The sequence below is a fragment of the Dryobates pubescens genome, chromosome 11 (assembly GCF_014839835.1).
Source record: "Dryobates pubescens isolate bDryPub1 chromosome 11, bDryPub1.pri, whole genome shotgun sequence".
Lineage (NCBI taxonomy): Eukaryota > Metazoa > Chordata > Aves > Piciformes > Picidae > Dryobates > Dryobates pubescens.
This window is the reverse complement of record NC_071622.1, coordinates 28,968,658-28,991,601: the sequence shown is the minus strand read 5'-3', so window position 1 is coordinate 28,991,601 and position 22,944 is coordinate 28,968,658. Positions and strand designations below refer to the sequence as shown.

The window sequence follows — 22,944 nt, the reverse complement described above, 5'->3', positions numbered from 1 at the left end:
ACCTGCTCCAGCATAACACCTGCCAGTACATAGTTAACTTTAAAAATAATTTTTCAATATATTTAAGCCAAGAGAGAAGGCTGTACCAGATCTACATGTTGTATAATTCGGCTGTGGTGCTCTTAGCTGAGAAAATAAATGGTGATACATAATACTGGGATATTTACTCACTTTTTAAAACCCTGTGCTTGTTGACAATTTTTTTTTTCTAGTGAGCTATTAATCTAGGAATTTTTATAGAGTTCCTTGTAGAGGTTTTCTTGTTCAGTGGCCAGTATTAATTTGTGAGTTAGTTAACACACATGGATGGTGTGAGTGTTTTGAGTCCCACTACAGTCTTTAGTACTGATCTCTTACAGAATATGCTCTTGTAGGTAAAACATGCTGTATGTTTGCTTAAATTATGTGGAGTTTAAGGTGATACTTAAATACCTGTGTTTATGTACAGTGTAGTATTGATATGAATTCTCTTACATCTCTTGAAATGTTTTACCTTTCTTCTTGCTGCTGTTATTATGCTTCTAGCTCAGAAGTGGGTGAAAGGGCTTCTTGGGCAGCATTTGGCTTCATTGTTAGAAACCCTCCAGTACGGAAACCCCCTCCTGATTGCAGCGTGCTTCTAGTCGCAGGACAGTAACAGGAATGCTTCTGGGTGGGGAGAAAACTGGGACTATCAGTAGTGCTATTATGTGCCTGAGGAACAAAACCATTGCAATGTTTGTGGTGGTGGGGTTTTGTTTGTTTGTTTTTTTCAGATACCTTTTGGCTTGTTACAAAGGCCAGCTATGGACAAGTGGAGCTTAATGACAATTACTGTTTTACTGGCACTTACAGTACGCTGGACCGTATCGCTCGGGTCTTATTCAGGTAACACGCGCTTGTGGTCTGTAAAACAACTGCATGGGGGTGGATTATGGACCTTGTGAGGAATTAAAATGAATTTGCATGTACAATCAGAACAAGGAAGCAATGTGTTGTTTCAAGCATTGCATTTTAATGCCTCTGGTTCCCTAAAGTTCCTATAATAGCACGTTCTTATTCTGAAATGTGCTGTGGTTAACATCAGTGTTTGGAACAAAACACTGACAAAACCCCTACAACTTACTACTTTTTTTTTTGGTGGGGGGTGATGATCAGCAAAGCTAAAGAACAGTTGGCTGTTCACCTCTACACCTTTTTCTTTTTCCCCAGTAGCTGCAGATTTTTGTTATGCTGCAATAGCACATTCATTTAATCTTTTAAAACTGTATTGGTTATAGAACTTGATTCTGTTTATATAAAACCACGCTGTTGATAATGAAGATGGTGTAAAATTGATGTGGAGTGAGTGATTGTGCTCTGTCTTGTAGCTGTACTTGCTAAGATTGTTTACAGCATGGGCTAGAGCTATATTCTTTTAATAGATGAGTTTTAATTCTTCCCATCTCATAATACTTGCAAAGAACTAGTAAGGTTTTTTTTTCCCAGACCTCTCAATGCCATTCCTGCACTTAGCATAAGCGTGCAGAAAGCTGCTCTCTGCAGATTTTCTTCAAAAAATGAATCATTACTTTCAGTCCCACACCCATCAGCTACAGGAATCCCAAGCTCAGTCACATTCAACTCTCATTTTCTGTTCAGACAGTTGGGAGCCTTGTCCCCTGAGTAGCTGGAGCTGTTCCATTGTATTCTAGTGATTTTTAAACTGGGAAGTCCTGGGTTTCATTTACTTGAAGGAATTTGCTTCATGATAAGTTGCATGAAGACCACCTTGTTTTATTTTGAGTTTGCTTGCTGAAAATGCTGTTATGAGAGCTCTGTTCTGTAGCTAACAGGCTCCTTTTTACCTATCTATAGGCAGAAAAAGACCCTGGCTTTTGCCACCCAATAATAGATCTTTGTATTTACAATTCCATTGCTAACTAAATTTCTTTTAAAGTTGATTTAATTTCAAACCAATCAATATTCTGAAAGTGAGTCTTAAAATAATAACCAAGCTAAAATATCAATTTAAAGTAACTATTTAAAATATTTTTTCCTACACAGTGATTATGTAGCTTCTGTAGGAATGGGAAAAGCTTTGTGTGATCTAATCCAGCAAATTATTAAAGCATGTGTTCAACTTTGACAGTTGGCTGGCTGAAAAAAAACAACCACCACCACCACCAAACCTAAACCAAAATGTTAGAGCTCTGAAATGCATAAGTACACTGGAATTTTTGTTTTTTCTTTTGACTTCTTTCACATGTGATAAACTTCTAATGACAGGAACAAGAAAAAAATACAACAGGGTAATGTTTAAACTGACATGGTCTCAGTTTGCTTTCACTGCTGCTCAACACAGTAAAATTGAGCAAAGGAAGAAGAAGTCGTTGTCTGAGGAAGGCTCTGGTAGAAATGATGATTTGGTGTGCTCTGAAACCAGCGCAGCGTGGCTGGCCTGAAGTGAGGGGGTTAAATCTGCCCTGTAAGGTCTTGGATCTATCACTTCCATTCTGTTGTTGCTCAACATCTAACATGCTTTTGGATCTGTCTCTAGAACTGGGGACAGGGTGGGCTGGTAGAGAAAGCAGATAACTAACAGCTAGTTTGGAAAGGTTACTATTTATGATATTAATTGATGCAGGAGTATTATTGAGGAAAAACGTGGCTTCATAGATTAATGCATAGGGCTTTTTTAATGCATCACCAAATTCCTGCTGAATGCATTGCCACTAAATAACGGTGTTGAGTGGCAGCTTCAGACCCTTAAAAATGCCTGTAACAATAAAACTGACTTAAGACCACTCTAAGTTTAATTTGTGACCATTTTAGAACACAACAGTCCGTTTTTATTAATTCCAAATTGTTTGGCTATATACTTGCTGTAGATGAAGCCAAATGTGCATTTTCACTGACGTAAGATCAATCTCTGTGTTTGGCTTTCAGTAATCAAACCTTTGGATTAAGATTTCTTTTGATCATTCTGAAGGCAATTAATTTCTCACCACCACCACTTCTTTTGTGAGAGGAGAAGCTGAAATGAAATGTGTGTGTATACACCGCTCTAAAATCTTGATAACACTTATTTTTGTGTGTTGTATGACGTGTTCTTTGTTTCACTAGATTTATAGCTACAGAATCAGCACTAATAAAACTCCTCTTTTTCAGTGATCCCACTTATTTGGGGAGCTTTTAGTTGCATGTGTCATGCAGAGGAGATAATCTACTCTCTACTGCCCAGGAATAGATTAGTGGAGATAATACATTCATTACTTAGGAATAAAAAACACATATCTGAGCTTGTGTAACTTGCACAAACATAGATCATGGGGGGGAAAAAAATACAGATGCTTTTCCTATATTTTAAAAAAACCTCTTAAATCCCTGTCTTGATAGTGTCAATATTTGACTGAAAGTACAATGAGTTCAGTTTCTGTTTTCAATAAGCTGAGGTTAATAGAAGTAAATAAACTGTGATAAAGATGCTTAATATCCTGCTGTTATCAGAGTTAGGTTTCTATTGAAAAAAATGTTTAGGAGGAGACGTCTGAAGTATTTGCATTGATAAAGCTGTGGGGAAAAAACCAATCTTAGTTTCCTGAGACTCATGTATGCACATGTGAAAAGTGTTCTTTAACACAACTCACTTGGCAGAACTGGTAAGCAACAATCACTTGGCTGCAAAATGTGAGGGAGAATTCCTGTAAACCAAACTGCAGCAGTTATTTAGAAAGCCTTGTAGATAAGAGAAAGTTTTCCTAAACCTATTCTGTACGGAATGGCCCGATTCAGTACGTGGCTCATCTTTAAATCCTGATTAAGAACCATGGGGAAAGAGACAGATGCAGTATGCCTGCAAAGCAGGCAACAGGGGAAAGGGAGAGGAGCTGAGGTATTTGCAGCACCTATATTTAGTAAATTTAAGTATCAGGCTGGTTGTTACTGTGAATGGCAAAGTAGTATGACATGGCTGAAACACAGGTGAGAGTATTGTCAGTTATCTGCTAAGGAAGTGTGGCAGTTCACCCAATCAGGAAAAGGTATCTGTTATGTACATTTTCGTACTTCAGAGAAAGCATCATGTTTTTCATCTACACTTAGAAGTAATTTGTTTGTGTGTGTCAGATGAGGAAGCAGTTCTTCACAGTGGATAAATGCTCATCTCAAAAATAGCCAGATAGTTGGAAGGACATGTAACTTTTTTTTCCTCTCTGTTACACTGTGTAGCAGCTGAGATCTCTTTTGTTCTCAAATACCACAGGAATGGAGAACAAAATTAGTAATATATTAATATGAAAAGACTTACCTTGAGGAAAAGCAATTAAAAAACTCCTAAATACTGTCTTCTCTTTTTAGGTGCGGGAAAACCTCCAATGTATGGAGACTATGAAGCTCAGAGACATTGGCAAGAAGTTACTTACAACTTACCCATCAGACAATGGTATGTAGTGTGGTTGTAGTTGAGGTTACACAAGGGTAGATGTAATGAAACTTCGGTTCCTATTTTAATATACCTTTAGGATCTCCGCAACGTCTACTGGTCTCTGAACTAGTCTAAGAAACTCTTGTAGTAATGTAACACCAGCCTGTTCTTAGGCTGAGGTGCCATTTTTTCACAAAAATGAAACAAAGAAAGAATCCCACAACAACAAAACCAAACCAACAAAAAACACTGCCACCACAACAAAAAATATTAAAATGTGCATTTTTTTACTCTAAAATGTTTTGGTTGGTACATGGCTCTGTTGTGAAGCTCCAGCTATGTTTTGAATTGACTGGAAAAATCAAGAAGCAATTTTGTATCAGGCTTATATTCGAGATCAGAGAGAAGCTTGCTCTGGCCTAGAAAAGATCAGTTTAATGTCCCAGGTTGCAGTCCTGAAATGCGTGGAAACTTTCACTGACCATGGGCACATGTGGATGCTTCTTGCGCTGGGGCCACTGGTGGTTTTTCACACCTGCCAGTTCATTGTTCACACCCATGTTCTTCACATAGATCTTAAAATGTGGGTGCCTGGAATCTAAATGTAAGGATAATGAAAATTTGTACAGGACACCTAAAACAGTAAAATGATTCCAGATAATTTATTTGTGTTGTTTCTGAGATTCTTTAGAAATTGCATGGAACAGTAAAAAGTATTTTTATGTATGCTACAATAATAAATTGGAACTCCAGATCATCTTGTAAGAGGAACAGTAGCATTCTGTTTTTCTGGTGTCATTTTTAATTCAGCTCTCTGTTGAGGAACAGACTGAGATGATGGAACAGACTGTTAATTCAATTGTATTTCTGTAAATATACATGGGGCCGATGCCAAAAGCATGGCAGTGTGGAACTCCAAGATAACTTCTACATTGTGACCTCAGATCATCGTGTTCTAGCTGCATTATCATTTCTTTTTTTACATTTTCTGGGATTTCCAATCCCCTTGTGCCAGAGTTGGAATAATAGAGACCTGACATAATAATAGAGTTGGCAGCTTGGATTATTATATTGGAATATTGTAATATTATTCTTTGATTATTTAAATATTGTTACTGGATTATTTTTAATTTCTAGGCATGCCTAGGGGCCAGGTGAAGCTATATTGCAGGTTTAGCCTGTGGACTGCCAGTTTGGGCATCTTGGTCCTGTTGTATTTGCTTTTTTTCTTTTATTTATTGAGTTTGGTGTGGTTGGGGTGTGTGTGTGTGTTTTTGTGTTTTGGTTTTTTTTGTGTGGGTTTTTTTTTTTGGGGGTGTGTGGTGTGTGTGTGTTCTGCTTTGGAAATCGAATCTTTAATATATTGAAGTAATTTTTAGTCTTGGGTGTTTGGAAAAGAACATCTCAGCTGATGTGCAAGGGGTTACGTTCTAGAATGCTAAGCTGTCCTTCACCTTCTGTACTCTCCAGTGGAAAAAGATATTTTATGGTATGTAAATAGTGTTCACATTTGAAGCTGAAATCCTAATCACTTCTAGTGCTGTTATTTGTTTAGCATTTACATAAAGCTCTGCATGCATGTGTCTTGGACATTTGACTAGGTAAATAGAGAGTAGCTCTCTTGTGAGGAAATAAAATCTGATCTTTTTGAGACATAATTATCACATTGACTGTTAAACAGACCAGTCTTGGTGATACAACTGCATGTCTCATGCTTATTTTGATCCATACCAAAGATTTATTAAACCCAATAATGCTGCAGTAAGCTTCAGTGTGGTTTATACTTAGCGTCCTTGTGTGAGATTTCTCTGAGCCAGAGGCCAGAATTTAATTAATTCTTTGGAGTCTTGACATTAGTTATGAAAAGCTACTTTAAGAATATCCTTTGTTATACTGCTGATTAAAACTGTGATGCCTTTTTGGTTAAATATCACTGAGTATAGGGGTTGTTTTGTCTGTTGAAAACTGAGTTTTATGGAAATGAAAATTAAAATAACACCAAAACCTGAAGTACTGAAACACCAAACCTAAGTACTGAATGTCATAGTCTACATAAAGAATCTCAACTGCCTTTGCACAAGCAGTGTTTGTAGGATAAGAAGCACAGATGCAACTCAAAGAAATATGATTTGTCATCAGTTCATAAGATACTGCAGCAAGAAATACTATTTACTGTAACAAATGCCAAAAACTGGCTGCATTTGAAGAGAGAAACTGGGAAAGCCAGGAGCTTGTCCCTTGGCAGGCAGAGTAGACTAGTCAGTGTGCTTCGTTGTGAGCTGTAAAGGGCCTAGTGCCTTATTTTTGTGACTTCTGCCTTCCTTGGATAAAAGCACCTTCTCCTTTGGAAGAGGTGACTTCATTTTAACTACTGTTCATGCCCTTGTTACTCTGAGAATTTGGTGCTTCCTTCTAAGGAATGTTTTAGCCTTCTGCCTTCTATACTCATGCTGACAGAAGTGCCTAGGGGCACCTGCTGTGACATGGTTCTCTTCCAGACCTATCCTCCTTTTTTTTTGTCTGTGAAATATCATCAAGCCACCTTTTTCCACTTTGTTCAGTTGCTTTCCATCAGGATAACTTTAGCAGATGGGTTTTCATGTTAAGGTTGAGCAGAAGCAGTTCAGAACTTGCTGCAGAACAGTTTAAAAGAGCAGCAGGTAAAGAGGAACTATTCAGAAGTTGTCATCACAGGAGACGTTTTGTCCAAGTCCAGCAAAAAAGAGAACCTAGGATTAATATAGGGGAAAATCACTAGAATTCCATTTTTTGTGGAATTTCCTTGTAACTGTATTTGGTTTATTTCCTCTTTGGCAAGTTTTCCATGGTCTTCTGGATTAATTGCTGTGCATGAATAATGTAGGTTTGCTTTGTGGATGGAAGTGAGGACCCTCAAAGCCTACCACAAACAAATCTTGAACTACAGTAGATGTCCCAAACAGTTTTTGTGAGGCTTTCTCTCAGTCTCTTTTTGTCAAACATCAAGGATTTTCTCTCTGCTGGGAAAGATGCTTTAGCAGTTTTTTCAATCTGTTTTACAAACCCAAATGTGTTCTGAGCCATTTCTTTTCTTTCTTTTTTGGGGGGGGGGGTGGGGAGATATAAAATAAAGCAGAGTTAGAAGTTGCTAACTTCTATATTGTATTTGAAATATGTTGATTAAAAATACTTATTTTAATATTTAACCTTTTCCCTGGGCTGAAACAAAGCTGGATGTACAGATTCTCCTTTCAGGTTTGTTTTGTTTGTTTGTTTTTTAGGTACTTCAATACAAGTGATAATAACCTGATGTACTGGGGCCTTGATTATCCACCTCTTACTGCTTATCACAGCTTGATGTGTGCTTATATGTAAGTTAATACTTTCAATGCTTATTATGATGGTGAACACAAAACACCAAATTCCTCTTTTTCATCTTTTTCTCCTCCTTTCTTTTTCTTTCTGTCCCAAGGAGAGAAACTGCTAGCTAAAAATTACCAGCTGATGAAATGGAAAACATTGTTTGCTATTTCAAAGCTAAGGAAATAGATTTTATGTGTATCCCTCTTTAAAACTAATTCTGCCATTTTTCTGCCTTGTAATGATTGAAAGGTGGTGTTTTTGTCAGGTCTTTCAGTGTTAGTACATTTAGGTGTGGCTGTGTTATTCAGCTTTGCAGAGAAGCCAGTGTTGGATCAGTGAGGCACAACGTGCTGTAGGAATTGGGTGCATCTCATGGGAAAGCTCTTGCCTATTGAGAGCCCAAGTGACATTTGATGACTGGATATCATGTAAATAGAATTCTGTTATTGGAATACTTTTTCCACAGGGGCTTTACTGCTGTTGGAATGAGACTTATGGAATAAGAATGTAGGTTAAAGTGCATGGGCGCAGTTATGCAGGGCATCTATGTGAACTGTAAATGGTTTATATTTAATACTTAAGCATGAGAGGTATTTACAATTGTTTTTTTTAAAGTCACTGGAACTAGACTGAAGGTGGTTATCTTGTCCTAATAAATATTGTATTCCAGTTGTACTGTTATCAAAGATTTTTATTTATGGATTTTAATTGTGAAAGAGCAGCTGAAGACTGCGGTGTAAACTGCTCTAGTGGTGAGGAAAATCTTCCACTGATCACTATTGCTCTTTGAAATATTTCTTCTCACTCATCTTAATTCTTGGGATATGCCCCTGTGCATGTCATCTTTATTGCTGAAAGGAGTGTAAAGGGAAATGAGAGCTGTCTGCATTTTGATGTGTCTGTGCTTTTCTTTTTCAGCGCAAAGTTAATAAATCCTGATTGGATTGCTCTGCACACATCTCGGGGGTATGAGAGTCAGCCACATAAGTTATTTATGCGTACAACAGGTAGGAAAATTATCTTTCCTTAGGATAGTCATGCAGATTGGTCTCACTAATTCAGCATGTATAATATCATACAGCTTTTGTTTTCACCAGTTTATTCCCAGCTCTTTAATGGGGAGTTTTGCAGGTCCGTTTATGAACCGAACTCCTGTGTGCTTCTCTTTCTGCTGCCATTTGTGAAGCTGATTAAATATAATATATACAAACGAGGTTTCAACCCAATAAATTCAGTAAGAACTCTAAAACAAAGCCACCTTTTTTTAGCACAGCCCCACGTTTTCATTTTGAAATACTGTTTTCTCTTCCATTCTGATAAATACACTTTGTTTCAATGGCCTTAGAGGTCTTTCCAACCAAAACAATTCTGTGATTCTATTTCCAGCTTAGCTTGAGTTTTACATTAAAATTATTTTGCATGTAGACTGACATTCACTGACTTATTAGCCTCTTGAGGTCTCAGATCTTTATCATCAGCTGCATCCTTCACCTGAAAGGGAGATACTTGATGTTTTTAAAGATGCCACTTTTCTTTCAGTCACCACTTTCTAGGGAGAAACTTCTGTTAACAGCAACAAAAAAAGAGTAAACATGTCTTTTATCCTAAATGTAATTTTGTAATTTTTTTTACCTTTTTTTTTTAACTGCCTATACAAAGAAAATGTAAGTGCAGAAAAAAATACGGAGATAATTCAGTAGCAGTATCAGTACTGGACAGGAAACAGTGAGGCCACTGATCTCTTGCTTTCTCAGCCTTCATAGAACGGTTTGGGTTGGAAAGGACCTTAACATCTAGTTCCTGTTGCTGTTTTCATTAATTTTAAATCTGCCTTTTGCTTTGAGTTCCACAAAATATTTTCTGATTGCAACAGCAAAAGCTGTTGCTCATCAATAGCTTTTTTGAACTTCACAAACCCCTCAGTCTGGTCCCTAGTAATTGATTGCATTGAAAAAAAAATAAAAATCACTAGAACCTAATTACCCTTGAAATAGTCTTTATTAATTTTGAAATCAGCCCACTTGACGAAGCCCTGATGGATCTGGGAGAACTGATAAACCTTTTGTAACAACAGCCATTAGAAAGATGCATTAAAATAATTCAGGCTGGTCCATGTCAGCACTTGGTGTTACACCTTTCTGTTAAGTGTCAGTGTATTTGTTTTGCTAATGCCCTGGGTATATTTAATTGTGCCTTAAGCCTGTGAAACAGTTCACCACTGAATAACTGATAGCTTCAAACATTTTCTTCCAAAACCTGAGACTGAAATGATGTGAAATATATTTTCCCTTTTGGAATAATTGCCCATTTTCTGAAACTGATTTATAGACATAATGGGAGTTCTTTGTCAGGCTCTCAAGACAATAGCTAAGGAGAATTCACCTGGTGGTTTAAGCATGGGTAGAAGCTGACACAATTCTAGGCAGGTGAACCTGCTGGTTCTGTTTCCAGTCAACTTTCTTACCTATAGTTACTGTAGGCAGATGATCAAAGCCAAATAACTTGTTCTATTCTGTTTATTCATATCACCACTAATTCACACAGATACACTGGAGATTGTTAGAGCTCCTTAACTATGTCTCCAGACTCTCTGTTCCATCAAACCACTTGACTGGATCTTGTGGGAGCTAATTTCTTTTGAGAATGAAGAATGCCTTCTCTCATTTCGGCATGTGAGGAACTAGAGTGTGTTCCCTTGCTGACTGAGGCTGTGCCAGGAGCCAAAACAGCTGAACACGTGGAAGCAGCAGCTTTTGGACACCAGAAATGATAGTGATAGAAACATTAACAAGATCAAATTCTGTGGACCTATTTCTTCTTGTCCTTTGAAGTGGAACTACCCAGTTTATTCTAAGGAAGGACTTTCTGATATTTTAATGTTTATTTGTCTGTATTTTTAACTTGTCTTTCCCAAACCAATTGGAAAAAAAAATTAGCTTTGGTATATCTGCCAAACCTGAGCTGTCTTTAAATCAGTGAAACATAAGGCAATGTAAGAGAACAGAAAAGCATATTCAGCTCAAACTGTAGTCACACAACTCTTTTAACTTCAGTCAACTGAGTGAAGTATTCAGTGAGGGTACGGATGCAAGCTTCACATTCACAAGGCAGGCAACTAGTCTCACTGCAACATGTTGTAATTATCATGAGTGGTGTGGGTTGGTTTTTTTTGGTTGGTGGGGTTATTTTGGGTTGGTTTGGTTTTTGGTTTTTTTTTTTACACCAAATACAAACATGGTATGGAGCAGTAAGAAGCTACAACTCTAAACAGAGTCAAAGACTCCAGATGAAAGTCCCCAACTTGAATGGCATTAAGATGAGGTATATGGGAAGACTCTAACCTGAAGTCCATCTTTATTTTTCAGTGTTTGTTGCTGATTTGCTGGTTTATGTTCCTGCAGTAATTTTATATTGTTTTTCCTTGAAAGAAACATCTACTAAAAAGAAGGCAAGTGTCTGGTGTCAATTAAAACCCAGAGAAAACATATGCTGTTAAAACAGGGTAGAAATGTAACAGTGTGGAAGTTAATGTATAGAACACTGTGATGGCTTCAATTGACATAAAACTGATGACAGTCAGTGTTTCTCTTATTAAAGGCTTTTCAGTTAAAAAGATAAAGCCATTGCCTTATCGTAACTATTTTAATAACAATAACAAAATGCTCTGAAGTGTAGTAGCCATAAAATATTGAATTGGATTTCTTTTTTAATTTATTGCTTGAGTAGTAAATCTAACACTTGTGTTGTGACAGATCTAGGAAGCGCCTTGTCTTGCATGTTCCTCATGGTAGAACCAATACAGTTTGGAATGAGTCTTCTGATGTTTGAAGTGGTTTGAAGGTTGGAGATGGGTGTGGGTGATCTCTGAGCTGACTGGCAAAGGGTGGGCTGCTTTCCATTCAATGTTTCTTTATTTATGGAAAGTCTTGATCCTTTTTTATTGCAATATTACTGACAGAAGATTATCTCTTGGGAAGCAGATTCCTACATCTAGGATGCACTGTGGAGGGGCAAATTTTTGTACTGAGGAAGTAGTAAAGAAATAGTTCTATCTAATGTCTAAATAGTTACTTCCCCCTTTTTTTGTTTTCATCTTTCTTTCCAGGCTGCCAGTGCTCTCTGCATACTGCTTTATCCAGGCCTCATTCTTATTGACCATGGACACTTCCAGTATCCTTGTTCTGCAGAGCCATGAATTCCCACTTACCAAGAAACACTGTTCTGTTGTACCTGTTCTTAGCTTACCTTTGTATATCAGGGGCTTCTGCCTATCTCAGAGCACAGAGAAGTGTGCAGTGTAGTTGTGTAAAATGTTCAGCTCTATAAAATGTGCCTCAGGACTGGATTCACTTCACTTACTGCCCAACCGGTTCAAACTAGGCATCTGATACTAGGTACACCACCAGAGCTAACTAGTCAGCGCTGGCGGCAGACACCTTCAGAGGTGGGTTTTTTAAATAAGATTTCTGGGTTTATACTTGTTTTCACATCCACAAGCAAATGCTGTTAGTTGGCTGCTCCAGGCTGTGCTGCTCAGTGCCATCAATCCAGAGGGACACAACCCTGGATATCTGGTAAATGTAGATATTGAAATATTCCAAGGAGATACTGAATCTCAGCACCTAGTACTGAAGAAAGTTTTGACAACCAAATACTTTGCTAATTGGTGGTTTTCTTTAGAAGCATGGACTTACAGAATCCCAGGTTGGAAGGGACCCTCAAGGATTATCTGGTCCAGCTTCTCTTGGCAAAAGCACGGTCTAGACAAGACAGCCAAGCACTAAATGATGTCCCTCAGTGCCACATCCATTGCTCCCTCAAGTACTGGGGACTCTGACACTTACTTGGGGAGATTATTGCAATGGCTGATTGTCCTTGTGAAAAATATTCCTCTTGTGTCCAATGGGAATCTTCCCCTGGAGTAACTTGTACCCAATACCCCTCATCTTTTCCATGTGACTCCTTGTGGAAAGGGAGTCTGAATCTTCTTTGTAGCCACTCTTTAAATACTGGAACATGCAGATAAGGTCTCCTTATGTCTTTATCCTGACTTGCAGAATAATCTTAGCAAATTCTGAAGAAAGCAAACAAAACTATTGCATATTTGAGTTACAGTTCAGGAATTCTGCAGTTCTGGTTTTGTCCTGACTCTAAAGATGGGGTGTCTTCTTCCGTGTATTTAAAGGCTCTGAACCGTAGAGTGCTGCAATAAATTCTGTGGAGGTTGTGGAATCTGCAGCATCAAGATCTTTAAGAAAAGGTTCAGCAAACCTCGTGTCAGGGGTGATGAAGATGTAGCAGACACTGTGGTGAAGCTGACAGGTGTTCTGCAGAGTCTCCTGTGGTCTCTTCCAGCTGTGGGATTCTCATGTGAATAACTTCACTGTGTATGACCAACTCCCCCAAGGTTAATAGATTTATTTAACCTTAACGGATGCTGCATGGCTCTGCCAGATCCAAATGCCAAAATATTAGAAGATGATATTTGGTGTAACGTTATCTATGTGAAATGGATGAGATCTCAAATATGCATTGTGGTTTTGAAAGCCATGTTTGGGCTGAAAACAAGGTAGACAATCTGAATGTGTTAGGTGCTGGAGCAGGTCCAGAGAAGGGCAGTGAAGCTCATGAATGGTCTAAAGCACAAGTCTTGTGAGGACCAGCTGAGGGAACTGGAGTTCATCTTGGAGATAAGGAGGCAGAGGGGGAGACCTTGTGGCTCTACAACTCCCTGAAAGGAGGTTGGAGCCAGGTGGGTGTTAGTCACTTCTCCCTAGTAATAAATGATATGATGAGAAGGAACGGTCTCAGGTTGCACCAGGGGAGCTTTAGGTTGGACACGAATTATTTCTTCCCCAAAAGGGTTGTCAAGCCTTGATGGAGTCCCCATCCATGAAGGAGTTGAAAAGCTGTGGAGATGTGGTGCTGAGGAACATGGTTTAACATCAGACTTGGTAGAGTTAGATAATAGTTGGACTTGATGATCCTAAAGGTTTTTTTCCCACCAAAATGATTCTCTGAGTCTGTGTTGTTGTAGCAATTTATATTGAGAAAGAGAAAAAAAAATACTGTGAGATTTCTGACTAGTAACTTTTTTTGGTTTCTCTCTGTGTAAAAATAACAGCAAATGACAAAGGTGATATTTTATTGTAGTGTAATAGTAAGTGTAGCTTAAGTCTCTTCAAACTCTGCTGAGCCTGAAAACATGTTCTCAAAGTCAGGAGGAAATGACGTTGCTTTTAGTAACAATTATTCATTGTTTATTCAGTATTGGCAAGGAGCTGGCTATGTGCATTGTGAGTGGAGTAGAACCACAAAAAAACCCCAGGAGTCCTTGAACAAAATAATACATAATTTAAATCCTGGTGTATTTTAATATTCTGTACATAACCTTTGGGAGCTGGGAGGAGAGACTCTAGGAAGCTTTATCCTTACTCATGTAAATACCAAGAAGAAAAAAAAAAAATCCATCTTGAGGAATCTTAGAGTACTGCCACCACAAGCTTGTTCCACTGAATATACATTACATATATAATTAACACACAATTTGTCCTCATATTTGCCTCAAGTTAAGCCTTGGAAATATCAAAAATACACTGTAAATAGAAATCAGATTCTTTGTCTGTGACCAACAGTCACAACTAGTGATTTGCTTTTAAAACTTCCAACAAACTCCTTTTGCCTGCTGCTTTACACCTGTCCCTCAAGAGCTTTTAGTACTGAGATGTGTGTCTTGTCCTTGACATAAAAAAACATATACAACTCAGTGAGCCTTGGCTTTGCCTTGTGGGCTGTGCTTTGTTTGTCTTATGACTGGGACCTTCTCGGGTCACTGGCCTTTTGCTTGGCCTTAAATTATAAGCAAATGGAACTCTACCATTCTCTGCCCTTTTTTTGCTATTTGCTTGGGAAGTGCTTCAAGAAAGGACTGAAAGGAAAGGGGTAAGTGACTTCAAAGTGACTTTAAACTGTTTTATCTTTCTCAAGAATTCATGCAGGCAGTCTGGCAGTGAGAATGGGATTATCTTTATTTGCCTGTGTGAGGGAATGGATTGAAGCTTGAGGAGGCAGATTTAGATTGGAAATTAGAAAAAATTATTTTACAGTGGGACACTGGAGCAGGTTGCCCAGGGAAGTTGTGGATCCCCCTCTCCCTGGAGGTGTTCAAGGCCAGGCTGGATGAGGCCTTGAGCATCTGAGTCTAGTGGAAGGTGATCCCTGCCCATGGCAGGAGTGGCTGGAACTAGTTGATCTTTAAGGTCCCTTCCAACTCAAACCAGTCTGAATTTCCAGTGGAAGAGACACTGTTGCAGTTTGAGCTGGGTGCCCCCCTGGTGCCCCCCACCTAATTATAATGTGTTCCTCTCCTGAATAAATATCTCTTGTTGAGACCTACATTATTTCCATTGAGCACTAAGGCACCCTTCCTTATTCCTCTTCATTCTGTGAGCTAAATTAAATATGGGCTGCAGTGTACAGCAGGATTGGGTTGACAGCAGTGGCTTTGTGGTTCTCATGGAGTTGTCACTGCTCTGAGGATGAAGACTTGTAATTCTTTTTGATTCTATTTGTCACCTTCAGTTCTGTATCTCTTAGAACAAGGTTTATTCTATAAATCAAGAGCTGACTTTTGTTGCCAGTAGCTAGATTGATCTTTTCTGATGGAAACTTTTCTCCTATTTGCAGATTGGTATTGCTAACTAAAATAGCAGGGACAGTGGTGCTTTCCTTTGCTGTCTGCTGGCTGCCGTTCTGTACTGACATGGAACAAATCATGCAAGTACTCAGAAGACTCTTTCCCATTGACCGAGGCTTGTTTGAGGCATGCATGTTTTCTTCTCCCCCACCCTGCTGTAAATGTTCCCTGTTCTTAGATCCCTTGAGAAACCTTCATTGTGACCTTTGGGGATTTCATGTGGGAGACACACCACAGGACCAGTAATTTGAGCTGCCTTCTTCAGCAGTCATTTCTTGCCAGTTATTTAATCCAGTATTTAACCCCAGCTCAGCTGGCATCTTCCAGGATATTATATGAGTAGACAACACTTATCCCATCATCAAACCCCATACTTCAATCCATACATTTTTCCATTGACATAGATTCCAGAGTAATTGACAGTGTCAGAAGATGGAACCTTAAAAGTTAACAGCTTCGGTCTCTGTCTTTGCCTCTGCTCAACTATTTACAACAGGATTCATTATTTGAAAACAAGTAATTAAAAAATAGTGGTTTGGGTGCAGCCTGGGACTTGCTTTTGCATCCACTTTGTATTTTCAGTGCAAGTTTCCACACTATTTTCCACAAGTTTTAGGCTAGTTCTGCCTTTACTGTTTTCCTCATTCTGTGGATATTTGCAAGGTGCTGAGTCCTGCAGCTTTGATCCAGTAAAGCAGTTCCATGTTTCCCTGATGGTCATTACTGATTTCCTAACTTAACAGCGAGTCATTGTTGCTGCTTTGCTGAATTAAGGCATAAATCTTTAATATTACCCTTTGAAAAGCAGATTCTCAACTTCAAGTTTAAGCAGTAAAATGAAGCTTTGAGTGTCCAGGTTTTGATGTCCCACGGATTTTGAGTAAATACCGATGGAGTCAGAGTCAGCTTAAATTATACTCTAATCTTCTTTAGACACAGGTCATGTCACTACTGGCACTTTTGTGTTCTTCAAAAGTTAATGCTGGTGTACTAAAGGCAGCATTTTATTACTAGTTCTATGTAAATAAACCTCCTACAAATGACACCCCTCTAAAAACACCCCCATGCCCAACCAATGACCCTGTTCCTTATCTGGAGTTTATAAATAGATAGTTTTGGTCACCACACCTTTTATTCAGTACAAACATAAAATCAAATCTCTAAATGACAATGAGCAGTGAGTCTGAAAGAGCTGAAGGATTTTAGTCTTATATTAGCCCAAATATTTCCCGAGTTGACCAGGGGAGTGACTTGCTGGATGCTAATCTAGACAAAATGAGAAATTGTCCACGTAAGCAGGGCACAGTAAGGCTATCCTGGGCTGCCTGTGACAGCTTCTTTGACTTGCTTCCCATTTACAGAAGCAGTAACAAATGCTGATGGCTCTAAAACCACATTGGCCCTTCAGCAAGCGTGTCCTGTGCGTTCCCTGCTGCTGCCAACCCCCCTGTGCCCTCGGAATCCTCAGCAGATCTGAAGTGCATATTCTGTGCTTCTGGGGAGCACGTGAGGAAGGTGGCTCAGTTGCTGGTGGCAGCGGCGTTCTGGTTGTTATGTCTACACAGCTGTGACTCAAGCAGCTGTTTCAGGATGAGTTTCAAGAGCATGAGAGCTGGAGTTACAAATTTAATTTTGAAAGCGATCCTAGCACAACTGTTAATGTCTTTAGACTCCTTGATTTATTAGAGGTTAACTCTGTCATTGCTAGCAGGCAGTGAGCACAGCTAAAGAGGCTTAGGTATGGAATGAAACGTGACAGTGCAGAGAGTGTCTTTGTTTTGGACAAGACTCATGTGTGGCAGTGTTTAGTCAGGGACGGGCAATTTCAGAGCCTGGTTTTCACAAAATGTGTAGTCTCAGGAGGTAAAAGGTAATGCTGAAGAACTATTTCTCTGTTATTTGACTGTCTTGAAACTTTACACTTTTGAAGATCAGAATAAGAGCACATCTAGGAATACAAAGTACATCCAGGAATATAAACAAGTGGCTTTTTTGCAGTATCATGGTAAAAACTCGTCTCTCAAGCCCCGCTCTTGTCACAAACATAAATTTACATGAATGGAAGTATTACTAATTACCCTTTTAATTAATGTTTCCTTTCTCTTCCAGGATAAAGTTGCCAATATTTGGTGCAGTCTAAGTGTCCTTATAAAGATAAAGAATGTAGTCACACCTCAAACTCAGCTAAAATTCAGGTAAGATATAACTGAAGTGCTTTAATAGTTTATCTGTATTGTTGTTATTTTTTTTCCCAAATGAGTGATTTTGGTCAAAGAATAAGGAGAAGTGATAGTTAATATCTTGGAAAAAAGTTGGTGGGTTTTTTTCCCCTATACTGTACTTTTCTCCCAAGTGAAAAGTGTTTCCCCAAGTATGGTTGGGAAGATTTAGGAATGAAAAATTTCCTGCTGGTTTATGTAGGGATTTAAGCTACTTGGTTGGCTGAAACTCAGTTAAAATTTGCTTTCCTCTTCAAAGAATTACCTCTTGGAAGCCACAGTTTACAGTTCTGGCTCTTGACATTGTGAAGAATTCAAGTCCAGGTCTCCAGAGTCTGAAATGCTTCATTACTTCCTCAAACCCTCTTGTGTCATTGCAGACTGTGGAGTGCTCTCTTGTGATGGGTCTCCTGGGGTGATTCTGTACTTGTGAAAATCACAACTGAATTCCTAACCTCCATGGTTTTCCCAAGTGATTATGCTATACCATGGTTACTCCTCTATTAAAGCTGTTTCTCTTCTAAAATTCTTCAGTTTTGCTGTGACCTTCCTGAGCCTGCTTCCCACCTGTATAAAGCTGACTGTGCAGCCTTCTCTCCGAGCATTTAAATTTGCTTTGGTAAGTGTCTGTTTTAATGGCTCCTTGGTTTGTGCCCACCACTGAGCACCGGGCTGCAACCAGCACTTCTCCCTGCAGTTGCTGCAATGATCAGAAGTACCATTAAGTGCAGCCCTTTCTCTTCTGAGTGATGTGGTGCAAAACTCTTTATAACCCATGGCCAGCAAGTTCCAACCTAGCTCTTAAATCCAGACTTTTCGCCTTACCTCTGTAATACTACGCTTTATGATCTTCCTTTGAAGAGTCTGTAGAAGATTCTGTACACATTAAAGCCTCATAGAGAGTCAGACTTTCTTCTCTTTTTGTTTACCTTTCAAACTGCTATTGTTTTGTAGTGCATTGGCTGCAAAATTCAATAAAAACATCTCAAGACGGATGTTGTAAGCTCATTAGCAGTTTAAAAAGCAAATGATACTATTTCCCCAGGAGTTTGCCTTTTCTTAGTCATATGCCATTGGGTTTAAGCACAGGAACGTGATTTACATGCAAAAACTCACATGTTCCTAGAAAGCAGTTCTATGGAGCTGGTCCTACAGCTTCAAGAGTTACAAGATCAATTCTGTTTTTAATATGAAGAATATTTGAGGGTTTATTACATCACTGCCTAAAAGTAACATTTATCCTCTCCAAGAATTGGTGTATGTTTTACAATGTGGTTTTATCTGGTGGGGAAAAAAAATTAAAAAGACAGGCTGTTTAATTTGGTGTATTGGCTGTTCATGAGGATCAACCTTGTCTGTCAGAAAGGAGGGTGGGTGTCAGCAGGACTGAACGCTGCCAGCGAATGCTGTGTTTGCCTGGTGTTGGGGACACTTGTGCCAGGTAAGCTAAGCAAGATTGAGAGCTCTAAGAGGAAGTGCTCTGGGTAAACGTCCACACAGTGTGTTTTGCAGTGTGTGTAGGTGGTTACAGAAGCAGCTCTGTGTACCTGTAAGCTGCATCAGAGTAAATGTAGCAGTTAATTAGAAAAATCAGATCATTTAGCTGTACTATGCCAGTGGAGAAACTGAGCTGGTGCTTTGCATTGCACTCACATACACTAATGTGTCTCCAATTTCCTTTCCTAAGGTTAGTTGTGCATTGTCATTTTTCCTGTTCTCCTTTCAAGTCCATGAAAAATCTATTCTTCTCGTGTCACTGTAAGTAAATTATTTTGCTGGGAATATACTTTAATCTTCTTTTCCTCATCTTGTGACCACGTGCTGCTTTCCCACTTACAAGTATACCTGCTCTTGCTTTTCTGAATAACCTGTAAATGGAAGGGTCCAAACCCAGCCTTGCTGTGGTCTCTGCTGCTTCAATTATCTCTCTGTCTGCATTTCCTGGAGCATACTGAGGTTCAGGGCATCCCTGTTTGCCCAGGGACAGACTGGCTGTGGGCTTGGGCAAGGTGGTGCTGCTGCCAGAGACAGCAGAGACATGTACTGAGTTGCACAGCAAGGCTGGGCCATGGGGGCAAATTAAATTGGGTGGGTGATACCTCACTGACATCACAGTAGAGACTCACAGAATTGTTTTGGTTGGAAGAGGCCTTTAAGATCAAGTCCAACTGTTAACCCTGCACTGCCAGGTCACCACTAAACTGTGTCCCTCAGCATCACATCTCCATAGCTTTTCAACCCCTCCAGGGATGGTGACTCCACCAGTGCTCTGGGCAGCCTGGGCCTGGCCTTAACAACCCTTTGGGGGACAAAATTGTTCCTCATATCCAACCTAAACTTTCCTGGTGCAACCTCAGGCCATTTTCTCTGTCACTTGTTGAGAGCCAGAAGGTCTCCCCTCAGCCTCCTTTTCTCCAGGCTGAACAATTCCAATACCCTCAGCTGCTCCTCACCAGACCTGTTCTCCAGACCCCTGTGGTAGTGCAGAGAGCAAGCAGCCCCATGTGAAAGGCTGAGGCTGAAGTGCTGTTCTGTCAGTGTTTGCATAGCTGATTCTCCTCTTCTTATTCCAGACCTGTCTGCTTGATCATCAATGAAATTCCATTCATGGCCACATGGTTTTTGCTTGTATCAACATTCAGGTGAGTTGGACTCTACAAATATTATTTGAAATCTGTGCTCTTCCTCAATCCCAGTAAGTCTAAGTGTATTCTTTGTCCTTTTTATTTGCATACTTGGAAATACAACTTGTAATGTGGGCTCACTTCTGGGGGTGTTCTGTGTCACAGTATGTTGCCCCTCCTGCTGAAGGATGGCCTGCTGCTGCCCTACACCGTGACCTCGCTGGCCTTCCTCTCTGTGTGTGTGGCTTCCTTCTCCATATTTGAGAAGACATCTGCAGAGGACCTGCAGCTGAAGCTATTCTTCCTTTCCTTCAGGAGATATGTTTCATGGGTCAAGTCATTTCCCAAGATTGTCAAAAACCTGGTGAGCCATTTTAACTCCTGTAACTCTTCCTTGCAGCCCTTCATGGTGCTGAAGTACTTGCACAAACCACTTTTAATAACTGCATAAAGCCACACTAGAACAGTGTCATCTATCTATGGATTGAGGAATACAGAAATCATAGAACACTGGAACAGGCTGCCCAAGGGGGTTGTGGAGTCTCTGGAGACATTCAAAATCTGCCTGGATCTGTTCCTGTGTGATCTCTACTCTAGGTGATCCTGCTCTGGTGGGGGTGTTGGTCTGCATGATCTTTTGAGATTCCTTCCAGCCCCTAACATTTGGGATTTTGGAAAAGACCTTTGAGATCCTCAAGTCCAACCATTATCTAAGTCTATAAAGTCTTGCACTAAACCATGTCCCTTAGCACCACAGCAACAGCCTGAGTGTTAAATCCCCACGAGCTAATCCGTCCCTCCTTCCCTTGCAGTTTCTCCTCTCGGTGACGCTGATGGCAGTCCTGTCTCTGATGAGTGCTACAGTGAATCCTCCACAGAGGTTACCTGATTTGTTCCCTCTGTCCGTGTCCCTCGTTTCCTGCTTACACTTCATATTATTTCTGGTGTATTTTAATGTTGTTATACTCTGGGACTCAAAGAACAGTCGAAGCTTTCAGAAGAAAATAATTTAACCTGCAAAGACCAAAGGCTAAACTCTGAAAGAAGGACAGAGGATTTTGCAGTGAGCAGTGCCTGGCATTGCAGGTAAAGCTGTTTGTGAGGTGACAGACTTCCTGCAAGCTGGTGAGAATCAGCAAATGTTATGCTGTTCTAGGAGAAGCATTTGGAAGAGTACTTGGAAATGAGCTTGGTGTGTTTTCTTCAGAAGTGTAATACTTTCACTACCATTTGTAAACTTAAAATACCTAATAAAGGACCAAATTTTGAATTAATCCTGAAATCCCCCAGTTGTATCAGCCAAACAAACTGCTTTGTTAGCTGAAGTATTGGAGGTTAAGTAGAAACTTCTGTGCCTCGTCTTGCTGAATTGTTTTATGACATGAATTATCCTCCATTGGTGTCTCACAAGGGTTTTGTCTGTAAGGCACTATCTTGGGTACTGTCACCTAAGGAGAGCTCTTTGTTTTTTAGCTAACACAGTAGGGAAGAGAACTTGGCCTCCCACCAATCTCATGTGCTGGAGGGTGATCTGCTCACCCAGGAGATTGACCCAAGTTCTGTGGCAGCCTTGGTCCACCCACAGGAGTTTGCGTTTCTTGTCTTTTATGGTATTCTCCACACTACCAGTACTTTCAGAATCCTGAAGAGCATAAGCCAGAGTTGCACCAAAGTTAGTCGGGGAATAGAGGTTTGGGAAGGGGAAGGTTCTTGTGTATGCAGAGGTTGGGACACGGTCCTGCCTTTGCTGTCAGCCAGCTTCAATACTGTTACAGTCTTAGGGCTCTCAGCAACTGCTCCTACTAGGACTGAAAAGCAGAAGATTGTATTTCTGCTGAAGTAAAAGCTGGCGTATAGCAGTGCAGTTTGAAAGCAGGTAAAAACCAGAGCAAACCACCTCTTACTGCACGGAATGCAGATGTAATTCAGCCCTGCAGTTTCTCCCTCTGCATGGCACAGTTCAGAGGATACAAATGGATAAAATAATTCTATACATAATAGCCTGGGGTAAGAAAATTAATCATAAAGGAATTCAGGGTGGTATAGCTTCATTAGGAGTCAGTCTGTCCTCTGTCTTCATTCTGCTTGGACACTATATATAAATATAGTCTATTATATATGATTATATTTCTATATGTATTAGAAACCCCAAAGCCAGCCTTGTTGAAAGGCTTCTCCCCTGTCCTGGCTGGGCTCTGTCACATACCAAGCTTCCCCTGCCAGGACCACATTCTGGGACTGTGTCTGCAGTGTGTGAATCAGCTGTTGTGGGAACTCCCAACTGTGAGGGTTATGAATGCTGTAAGGGAAGTGGCTGCAGGCTCAGTGTATTTATTCTGTGTTTCCAGCTTTATTTGTTGTGGATAAAGTAACCCCAGCTGACACTACACCCGTGGCAGCTCAGGCAGGATGAAAAGGTGCTCTGGAGAAGTAATTGTGGCAGTACTGGGGCGAGCACAGGTCAGCAGTTCACCTCCACTGGAACAGCTCACTATAAGGCAATGAAACTCAACTATCCTCACAAATATTTAGAGTGTTCTGAGGGTGTGACTGCTCCTGGAATGTATGAGCAGTGCCCACAGCAGGGCCCATCTTTTTAGGAGTGTAGGCTGAGTGGCACTGGTGTGTATTGGGAAGCATCAATTGGCAGCTTTGGCTCCAGAGGCTGTGAGAGCTCCA

The 22,944-nt window shown here is 40.0% G+C and overlaps 1 protein-coding gene across 1 annotated transcript; it reads left to right on the top strand.

Moving 5' to 3' along the window:
• Positions 1-632: 632 nt before the first annotated feature.
• ALG6 (ALG6 alpha-1,3-glucosyltransferase) lies at positions 633-21,562 on the top strand. The gene is made up of 14 exons (XM_054165443.1): positions 633-867; positions 4,318-4,402; positions 7,645-7,734; positions 8,645-8,733; positions 11,092-11,174; positions 11,832-11,896; positions 14,483-14,668; positions 15,413-15,548; positions 17,532-17,617; positions 18,176-18,260; positions 19,329-19,399; positions 20,215-20,283; positions 20,431-20,629; positions 21,078-21,562. The coding sequence occupies exons 1-14, from the start codon at positions 786-788 to the stop codon at positions 21,276-21,278; spliced, it is 1,527 nt and encodes a 508-aa protein (XP_054021418.1). The 5' UTR covers positions 633-785; the 3' UTR covers positions 21,279-21,562.
• Positions 21,563-22,944: the final 1,382 nt, after the last annotated feature.

Coding starts and splice junctions, on each gene's coding strand:
- ALG6 (XM_054165443.1), top strand. CDS start 786: ATGGACAAGTGGAGCTTAATGACAATTACTGTTTTACTGGCACTTACA. Junction 15,549..17,531: donor TTGACCGAGGCTTGTTTGAG/GCATGCATGTTT, acceptor TTTCTCTTCCAG/GATAAAGTTGCCAATATTTG. Junction 19,400..20,214: donor TCTATTCTTCTCGTGTCACT/GTAAGTAAATTA, acceptor TTCTTATTCCAG/ACCTGTCTGCTTGATCATCA.